We start from the raw sequence: 10,508 nt of genomic DNA, 5'->3' as shown, positions 1-10,508 counted from the left end.
TATTGAAATCATATTTTTCAAAACAAAATCACCGTGTTTGGAGGTAATTGTAATATGTTAATAGTTGGAGTAGTTGAAGAAAAAAAAAAGAGTGACCTTAATAAAGTATCCCACAAAATCCTCCTGAGTGGTCATATTTGGTCACCAAAAAGTGCGTCAACAAAATCGCACTCTCATTCTTGGGTGATGGACAAGAAGCCCAAGTTCAAACCAAGCGAATAAACTAATTAACATAGGTTTGACCGTTGAACGAGTAGAAAGTCACAATAAACACATGTGACGATTTTAAAAGTGTCCGACTAACCTACTAAGTTAGTAAGGATTTCACTTTCACTAAGGGTCCTTGGATTTACCTTGCTGGCATCAAAAAACATGATCTGATGCTTCATGATTGTAGAGAATAAAATTATATGAATTTTGAATATTTTTTTTTGTTCAAATAGTTATTTTTCATGGTTGAATTTCAATTCTAAGTTTTTGAGTAATATAGATGTCAGTGGCAAAACCTTAGATCTCAAAAGAAATTATTTTTTAAAATTTCTATTATTTTTTTATCTGAATTTTTCAAAGAAACTTAGAGGGCTGTGATGTTGGATGGCAGATGTGGAATCCATTTGAGCAAAACGACCCTTAGTAAACCTTACAATCTTATTAAGTTAGTAAGGGAAATGTTTCTCTTAGAAAAGTCTGAATTCCATTTCAATATATTTAAACTTTTGAATTTCTCCTCCCCAATCCCAATTTTACTATAAATACCACCACTCTCACTCAAAGTTCTCCACCACACCATCTCTCTCTCTCTGTATGCGCGCTTGAAACCAAAATGACGAAATCACCAGAAGAGGACACCCACAGAAGGTGTTTGGATGGGAAGCGAGAGATACGTCTGGTGTCCTCTCTCCCTTCAAATTCTCAAGAAGGTATACTTAGTTACTTTCACTAATAAATCTCTTCATCTGTTTTTTTTTTTCTTTTTCATCTCTTACTCTTTAGAGTTCTTCCTTCTTTTTCTTCTTAAAAAAAAAATGTAGTTGTGATTCTGTACTGGCCGATCCTTTATTAATTGTGTTGATTGATGATTTCTAAGGGCTGGATTGAGCATTTTTTTCTCATCAAATACTTGAAATTGTAGTAATTTTTCCATGGTTTTGATTGTTCACTTCCGGTTACCAGCGTTTAAAAGTCATCAATCAGTGTAGGTGCGCCAAGAACCTTCAGTTTATAGGTCTGTGGGCTATATCAACATCAATATTTGGTATGAAATGTATGATCAAACACAAGAAAATAGGAAGGACAAGTGTTATCTCTCTGTGCCAAAAGAACTTTTGTAAGCTATATATTACTAATAATTAATATATCTATACTCTAGACATTAAATTTTTGACATAATTTTATGAAATATTTTCACTTATATAAGACATAACAAAATATTTGATTTGTAGTCTGTTATGTATATATATGTCAGTAGAAATCAATGTATATTTTGCAAAATATATTTTGTTGATCAATGTATCCTACTGAAGTATACTTTATTTTAATTTTTGAAAAAAAAATAAAATACCAGTTCTAAAATATATGTTGTTCACTGTATTCCAGGATTCCAATACGAAATTAACCCCAACTGGTTCTTTTCGTTCCAATTCGATTCAATTCACTATTCAATCTAGTACCAATGAATTTTGTAACATAGATTTTAATAAAATACTCTCATTATTTCCATCATCACTTCTATTATATTTCGATCATTTCATGAATATAATATTAATTTACACATTTGGTAAAATATTTTTACCAAAAACTTTTTTATTAATATGTTTGATCAAAATTTTAATACCTTATATCATCCTAGACATTTTCCACTAAGAATGAATTTACTGACCTCTATCAATATGTTTGCAGGGCCAATGGCGACATCACCATGAAATACTTTATTGTGGAATCTGCCATTCAGACCTTCACTCCATTAAGAATGAATGGGCAACTGCGCTTGAAGGCATCGAACAGTTCTCAAGCAGTTCCCTCTTACCTATGGTCCCTGGGTACTCCATCTTTTCCATTTCATTATCATTATTATCATCATAGCCATTTGCTTGGGGTCATGGTTCAAAGTTCCTCTAGTTTCAGAATGTTTCTACATCGAGACATGTAAGTTTCCAAAACTAGAATGAAACATTGACCCCAAAACATTCAATGTTTCGAAAATATTTCATCAATTTATCCCTAAATGTCTAGGAATTTTTCAGTTGAGACGATTTCAGATTTTCTCTTAACCAAAACATTACTTAGAGAAGTACTTTACCTATTGAAATCATCTTAACACTAAAACCATAACCTTTTTGCGTGTATAGGCATGAGATTGTTGGTGTAGTGACAGAGGTAGGGTGCAATGTAGCAAAATTCAAAGTGGGAAATAAGGTGGGCGTGGGATGCATGATTGGATCATGTCGCTCATGTGACAGGTGTGTTCACGATTTAGAAAACTATTGCCCTAAATTAATACTCACCTACAATGGAAATTACTATGATGGAAGTAAAACCTATGGTTGATATTCAGAGAAGATTGTTGTGGATGAGCATTTTGTTGTCCAAATCCCAGAAAATGTGCCCCTAGATGCGGTTGCACCGCTATTGTGCGGTGGTATTACAGTTTACAGCCCCATGAAATATTTTGGACTGAGCGATCCTGATAAACATTTGGGTGTAGAGGGGCTTGGTCATCTGGCTGTGAAGTTTGCCAAGGCTTTTGGGATGAAAGTTACAGTGATCAGCACTTCTATTAACAAGAAGAAGGAAGCAATTGAACGACTTGGTGCTGATTCATTCTTGGTTAGTGGTGATCCAGAAGAGATGCAGGTAAATGAATGGATGTTGTATATGTCACATATTGTTGATGGATATCAGGGCCAATTTAGAACCAATCTATAGCATACATACTCGATATTTGACCCAATGTGCTTGGAATCGTAGGATTAGCTACATACGTAGTGCATTTCATGTTTTAATTAAGGCTGTCAATGGGCAAGTTTGAGCTAAGCTTGGATGAGTCCTAATCCAACCCTATATCATGTGGACTATATCTTAGACCAGGCCTAAATCCGAAATACCGAAGTGGGTTAAGCCCTGGCCCTAACTGGTTGGGACGAATTACCACTGCTTAGCTTTTCAATTTGTCTATAATCAAAATTTTTTTTTTCGATAATGTAGGGTATCCCACGTCCCTACGACTGCATGCTTTGGCCCCACAAAAGTTTCCCAACGTTAACACAACATGATAAATTAAGTGGCCACCCAGTTTTGAACACACAACCAGAACCTTTCGAAGTTGTTTAAAGTCATTTGATGTTACTTTTTATCAAAATAGGGATCAAATCTCCTTCCAAGTTAAAAAACTGTTATAGATGAGGAAAATTTGGTGTTTTATGATATGCTTTAATTATTTTTGTTATATACAAAATTATATATCAAATTATGTATAATATACATATATAAAATATAATTGTGGGTTAGGTCAGGCTGGGGTAGCTAGTCCTAGTTCTAACACTAATATTATTGATATCTCAGGCTGCAATGGGCACGATGGATGGTATTGTCGACACAGTCTCTGCTGTTCATCCGCTCCTTCCATTAATCGGACTATTGAAGACACATGGAAAGCTGGTTATGTTGGGTGCTCCGGATAACCCGCTAGAGCTACCTATCTTCCCTTTGCTTATGGGTAAGTTTTCATAATTACGATCATTGTCATCAATTCGTCATCAGTAACTTGTAACTAGAAAGACTATTCAATCCATAATTAGTATCTGGATTTCAGAATAAGCTTGGTTGTGGTTTCACTAACAACGAAAATGTTGATTTGTTTGATAGGGAGGAAGATAGTGGCAGGTAGTGGCATTGGTGGGATGAAAGAGACACAGGAGATGATAAATTTTGCAGGGAAACACAATATAACAGCAGATATAGAGGTTATATCGATGGACTACGTGAATACAGCTATGGAGCGACTTGCCAAAGGTGATGTTAAATACAGATTCGTCATCGATGTGGCAAATACACTTAATTCGGAGGCACTTTGATGGAAATTGATAGTCTAAGATGTTGTTGAAAGTGAGTTATAAATTCAAGTTCTATTGATCTGGTTGGTTTGGTTGGGTTCCAAAAGATCAGAGTTTCTTATTTAGTATTCTATTTGTAGCAATGCATTTATGCATAATTAGATGTATGTATCTTGTGCAATGATATAGTGGTGCAAACTCTTTATGAAGATTGTCTTAATTAAATTGCATTCAAACATGAACCCTAACATGATTTTAGATAAAGAATTGCATTGCTTTAAATAAAGATTGTCCACCTGCAGTCCATTTCCGCCAAGGACACTATTTTTTTTTTCTTTCTTTTTCAATCCATACCAGCATTTTAGGTGGACAATTGATGATTTTAGGGCACTTGACCTACTCTTCCGGAGTAGCTTATTAAGGCTCAGCTTGCCTCCATAAGATAGTGTGATCATCACTAATGTTGCAATAGGAGATGAGTGGAGCATTCATATATGCTTAAAGTAATCGTCAAGGAATCAAAGTTATTTTGCTCAAAGATAAATTGGTTGCAACCGATAGGCTCGAACCAAGTAGCTAGGGACTTCCATTTACTCGTGGGTGGAATTCGACATCTATGAAAGTATGATTTTTCAAAAAGGTCCATTAATTAATTCTAAAAATGAATATTGATCGTATATTCTCTCTATGATAGCACCATATGTTGATCAAGGTCCTGGTGATGAAAAAGATGGTTGGTGGTACATGTGAAAATCGATATGAACCAAACCAATTTATAGTACGGCTCACACTGGATTCATAAAATCAAGCGAATACTTAATTTTGATGGAGTTCGATGAAAAAAACATTTTTTAATTGGTTTGATGAATCAAACCAATTTATTATTATTATTTTTTTCATTGTTAATATTTATAATTTGGATTATTATATTAATTTGGTTTTATATAACTTAGAAAATTTTAACATAATAATTGTACTTTTAACTAATATACATGAATTATAAATGTGCACAAGCGAACCTAAGCGAAACAAGAAGCCAATTATTGATGAACTAGAAAACATAGGTCACAACATTAAAATTGTAGAACACCATCACCCACTTAAGCTAATAAAAAACTAGTAGATTATTCATTTAAATTATATCAAATGTCTTAAAGCTGGTGTTCATGATATATTAAGTTTGGTAACAATGGAGTATTATTCTATTCTAATATTGCTTCCTTCTCTTCTTCAAGAGAAGCAGGTTCCCTGCCACAAGATAGCGTTTTTTGAATCTTTTCAAGGAAGTTGAGCATTATTTCCAAGCCCTTCTCATCTGAAATTAAAAAAAAAAAAAAAAATGAAGAAAATTAATTCTGTATTATATTCGGCCTCACTTGTAAATAAATGCAAAAAAAAAAAAAAATGTGGAAGATTTTTAATTACCAAGTCTGGGTACTGTGTGGCCCTTGGGGTGATGGATCACTGTAGGGTTGACAAATGATTCCAACAGAACAGTCCCATGTGGCTTCAAGAAGTCTGTCTCACCTGAAACCCAAAAAATTAAAAACATAAACATGGTTTAACATATCAATGTGATCCCATTGACCTAATATTGACATTTTTTTATTTTAATATTGTACCTAAAATGTTAATAAAAATATTTTAACTGTAAAAAATTAATTATAATAAGAACAATTAAAAAATGCCCTTCTTAACTCACTTGTACGGCGAAAACATCTTTCAACACTCACTCTAATAGTGCAAATTTGATGCCAAGGCTTTGCATAATACCAGTTATGCAAAGCCACGCATGCATCTCTAAGACTTTGGAACTCTCCATTTTTACTAGACAAAACCTCTATTTCTGTTTTTCTGCCTCAAACCCAGTCATCGCCTCTCTTGATTTTTCAATCTACATCAAATCTCAAAGCAAGGTAGATAAAGATGGAATTTTTGGTAGAAAATATAGTTTAACTACAAAAGTAAAATGCTACGGTTAAAATAATGGACTGAATATAAGATTGAATAGAATAAAAAAAAATATACATAATGATTGAAGAGCTTGAAGGTGATTGTTCTAGGTAAGAAAAACTCTAATTTTGAAAAGAAAAATTAATCAGAATTTTTTAATTTAATTCTTTTTTAATCAGATTTTGACCACAGTCACTGCAGGCTTCAGGTGTTATTTTTTCCCAACACGAGTCTCTGTCGCCTGGGGAGAGTGCTACAGAGGATCTGCATCCCATTTAAACTATTCACTATTAGCATATAAAAGAAAATCAGTGTAGGGGCTGCTGGAGTGAATTTTTGCTCTGTGCCTTATGCCATTCCATACACGTGGGTTCATGTGATTAGTGCATCCCATATTTCTGTGAGCAAAACAAATTTAAATTTCGGGACTGGCGAAGTGCACATGCACATTGTGACTTCCCATGACACTAACTATATGAGGCCTTCCTATTAAACTCGGTCCCCTTTCCGTAGTCTATGATAAGGACATCCTTCCTTCGAAATAAATACTAAGACCATGCTTGTTTGTCCTGCAAAAAGTCATAAACAAAAATTTTTACAATGATTTGCAGAATACAATTGCTTGAATGTAAACATTTTTGTGGGCCCCATCGTAAATAACTGTGACCTTTCACAAAAAATCATCCAAAAACACCGTAAAATTTTGTGTTGCAAAAAACCACCACAAGACTCAACATTTTTATCTTACTCTTTTCTATGCAATCTAAGAGCAATCCAAGCTCACATCTCTCTTTCTCTCCACCCCTCTGTCTCTCTCCTACCCCAACGCTGATCAACGAACTGAACAGCCCTCTCTCTTAATTTCAATCCTATTAGATTTGAAGTTTCCAAGTTGGAATGGATTGAATTTCAGGTCTCCATTCACAGTTCCAGATGGGAGATTTTGGAATTGATGATTTGATCATTTAGGGGTCTCATTATTTTTGGAGAATGAGAGTTCACTCATTAACAAAAGCTTGCCTCTATGATTCTTGATTAAAGCACGCAAGCCATTAGAGCAAACAACAGAGAATTACATATCTTGAGGGAATAAAAAACTGTATGTATAATATATAACCATGGTAAAATAAAGTGACATAAGTTGCAGAAGAGTGTGCCACATGGCATTTTGGAGGTGGCCTGATCAAACTTTTTAAGAGACCACTTCACCAATTGATTTTCTCTTTTGCTAGGCTTAAATGAATGGGATATTTATGAAAAACTGAACAACTTTTGATGAATTTATGATTCCGACTCACTGTTCATAGTAAAAGTAATTACTCAAACGTGAACTATAACGAATACGAAGGTTTTTAAAGTGACTTCGCAGGTTTAAACTGAAATTGTCACTTTAACAGCTGCGAAATATTCACTTCGTTCTGAATCTTTTTTAACGAAAACATGATTGTTCACGTTTTGGTAATTAAAATGAAAAGTGGCCGGAATCATAGATAACTCATTTTCAACTCACGAAAGAGTAATTCACCCCATATCTTTGTTTTGTTTTGGCGGGTCACACATACCAACCACCCTAGCATGTGTTACCAATTAAATGTAGTCACTTGTTAAGTGGAGGGGCCTATAGAGCTTCGAAGGTATGACATGAGGAGCATACCCAATCAATCGCTCATACCATCTCAGCTAACCCCCGATGGTATGATTCACCCTATATTAATAACTTAGTTAGTTGACAATTAAGGTGCGACTTAGCTAAGTGGTAAGGCTTGAGGAGAGTTGATCCCATGACCTAAAGTTCAAATCCCCCTTAACCATTAGTCCCTTGCTTGCTAAGTTAAAAAAAAAAAACTTAGTTAGTAGACACATTACACATCAACCCACTAATATAGATTATATTAAATATAGGCTCATTTGCTCATGTTAAACGTTGTTGGTATTTGATTTTTACTAATGACAATGATAGATTTGAGATTTATTTTATTTTATTTATTAATTTAGCTTTTTGGTTTGTTCAAATTGGTAATCATCTTTCAAATGTTAATCCCATATGAAAATGAATATTGGTTTGTAGTTTTATAATTAGTTTAAAAATGATGTAACCAAATGTCAATTTCTTTTAATTTTAAATTATATTTTATAAGAAAAAATAGAGATTTTCAAAGAAAATATAAAATTGCCTTTTTTGTTTGTTTGTGTTTTCAGAATAACCAAACAAGTGTGAAATTTTGCATTGAACACAGCCAAACACTTTAATCATAAAATTACGTAAAATTCAGTAAATGCAAAACTATGTAAATACAAAATTTTGCATTTTACAGTGTTTTTTTTATGCAAACAAGCAGGGCCTAAAGATGCATGTATTTGTGGATCTTCTATGACACTTTGTGGGAAGTTTTTATTGGTAAATTTAGGGTAAACTTACTTGCAAATAGCCTAAGATCTTCGTCAAACTTCCACCCAACAAATACAAATTAAAAAAATAAAAATAAATGGGTTTAAGAAACAGTTTAATAATTAAAACCTGTTTCAATACAGATTTTTATTAAGAATCAAAATTTTCAGGGAATGTCATCTCATCTCAGTTATTAGTGAACACTAGAATTTTTAATTTTTTATGAAAGACAAACAAATAGGCAACGCTAAAAGTATGTATGGTTGATTGTTTATGACTATAAAATTCTGAAACAAAGTAACATAAAATTCCGATCCTGTACTACAAAGTATAGGATAACTAACTCACTCCAGCATTCTTCACATGCCATATTGCTCAATTGATGGACATTTAAATCATTGATGGACATTTAAACCAAAGGTCAAACTGATAATTGATTTCAGTGGTAATTAACCCAAAGCTGGGCCAATCATTTGAAACCCAAAGTGTCTGTCATAAGTCAGTAAAGGAGACCTGAAGTTCTATAATTCCCCAACCGCTTGGGGTACCGGATGAATACTCATCCAACCATCATAATTTAATTAATATAACAATAATGCCCCGGTCAAGATAAGAAATTACGAGAAAAATACCTAAAAAGTGGAGAGAAGGGCACGTAATCGGAGATGAGTAAGCTTTTTCAGCCACGTCAGGTAACCTAAATTTTGCCCCTCCAATAATTATGATAAATTTTATTTTGGGGACCTTTGTGAGTGCTACACCCTGAAATTAAAAATAGACAAATAAATCTCAAAAAAGAAAGAAAAAAAAAAAAAAAGAGCAAAATCGCATAAAAGGGCTCCAAAAATCCCACAATTTACATACAGTACCCTTTCTTGTAGACCAGGCAAAGCCGCCGAGAGAATCGCCCCCTAAAATTTTCGTGAACATCGACTCAGAACAGAACAAAAAATGTGGGAAAATAATAAAAAAAAAATAATATAAAACACATAAATTAAAAATTAAAATAATGAGAAAAAATAAACCTGAGAGAAACCAAGGAAACCATCGAAGGGACCATGCGTTAACATGTAATCTTCAATGTAAGCCAGACATTCATCGAACTTCCTATACTCCGTAAATTTCTGAAGAACAACAATAGAAGATAAAATTGATATAAATTTGGGATTAAAGAATGAGAGAGTGAGAGATAGAGAGATACTAACTTCATTGAATTGGAACCATTCATAGTAAGGAGGATCAAAGATTCCTTCTACATCGGATTTCCCTTCAGCCAAAAAAGGGGCATCAAGGAACACGAGATCTAACTTTTCAAGAATCGATTCTGGCCACTTTCCAACCTGTTTTTTGAGGATTTCACCACTAGTTCTGAATCCATGGAGACAGAGAAATCTGGGTTTCTTCTCATCTTCCCTTTGGTTTCCCATTTTCCCCTAAATTTCTCCACTTAAGTTGGAGGAGTTTCACTTCTGTATTTAAAGAGGGAAAGAAAAACCCTTTCGCTTTCCTTACACGTCGTCTGCGGTGGAGCATTAGACACGATTTTCAGGTTTATATAAGGGACCCTTTTTTTATTATTTAAATTTTGTCAAACAATGTTTGACCCTCACAGCAAAACAAACGGTTGAGATATGTGTGAAAGAAGTCGGTAAAGTATTATCCCATCTCAACCGTTCACTTGATATCGAGTCTCAGACGTTGTTTGGCTCTCATGTTTCACAACTCTCACGATTCACAGAATCATGACTCATGATTCACAAGTCTCAGACGTCGTTTGCTCTCATGGTTCACAGAATCATGACTCATGATTCACAACTCTCATGATTCACAAGTCTCAGACGTCGTTTGCTCTCATGGTTCACAGAATCATGACTCATGATTCGTTTCCAACGTGTTTGTAATGGATTTTTCTAACCTCAAAAGACGTTTGAGGCTTTTTCTTGAAACACTGGTTGAGTAACAATTTTATACGGATCAGTAGAATTTCTAACTTCTTGGGATTTCCTTAGAATATTCTCTCATCTCAATTGTTAATTTGGTCGTTGGGTCCAATGGATTATCAAATTAGCAATAAAAAAACACAGCCTTCTAGATTTCATGGAAAAACTCATATT

The 10,508-nt window shown here is 34.0% G+C and overlaps 1 protein-coding gene and 1 pseudogene across 1 annotated transcript; one reads left to right on the top strand and one right to left on the bottom strand.

Annotated features, from left to right (window-relative positions):
- The first annotated feature begins 823 nt into the window (after positions 1-823).
- On the top strand, positions 824-4,278 carry LOC147380776 (putative mannitol dehydrogenase; annotated as a pseudogene).
- Positions 4,279-5,152: 874 nt separating this feature from the next.
- On the bottom strand, positions 5,153-9,916 carry LOC147380775 (dihydrofolate reductase-like). Its single transcript, XM_086431248.1, has 6 exons — positions 9,600-9,916; positions 9,420-9,518; positions 9,264-9,305; positions 9,027-9,156; positions 5,478-5,579; positions 5,153-5,367 (listed from the first exon to the last, which is right to left on the bottom strand). The coding sequence occupies exons 1-6, from the start codon at positions 9,819-9,821 to the stop codon at positions 5,255-5,257; spliced, it is 708 nt and encodes a 235-aa protein (XP_086287374.1). The 5' UTR covers positions 9,822-9,916; the 3' UTR covers positions 5,153-5,254.
- Between the last annotated feature and the right edge of the window lie 592 nt (positions 9,917-10,508).

The sequence above is a fragment of the Akebia trifoliata genome, unplaced genomic scaffold, assembly GCF_017979445.1.
Source record: "Akebia trifoliata isolate Shusen 1 unplaced genomic scaffold, ASM1797944v1 Contig00997, whole genome shotgun sequence".
Classification (NCBI taxonomy): Eukaryota; Viridiplantae; Streptophyta; class Magnoliopsida; order Ranunculales; family Lardizabalaceae; genus Akebia; species Akebia trifoliata.
The sequence above is the reverse complement of the archived record's forward strand: the minus strand, read 5'-3'. Positions and strand labels throughout refer to the sequence as shown.

What these genes read in the sequence shown, in the direction of transcription:
- LOC147380775 (XM_086431248.1), bottom strand. Translation starts at nt 9,821, where the DNA reads ATGGGAAACCAAAGGGAAGATGAGAAGAAACCCAGATTTCTCTGTCTC. An exon ending in GTTTCCTTGGTTTCTCTCAG is followed by an intron (nt 9,306 to 9,419) that starts GTTTATTTTTTC and finishes CGAAAATTTTAG; the next exon opens with GGGGCGATTCTCTCGGCGGC. An exon ending in CCCTTCTCTCCACTTTTTAG is followed by an intron (nt 5,580 to 9,026) that starts GTATTTTTCTCG and finishes TTTGGGTTTCAG; the next exon opens with GTGAGACAGACTTCTTGAAG.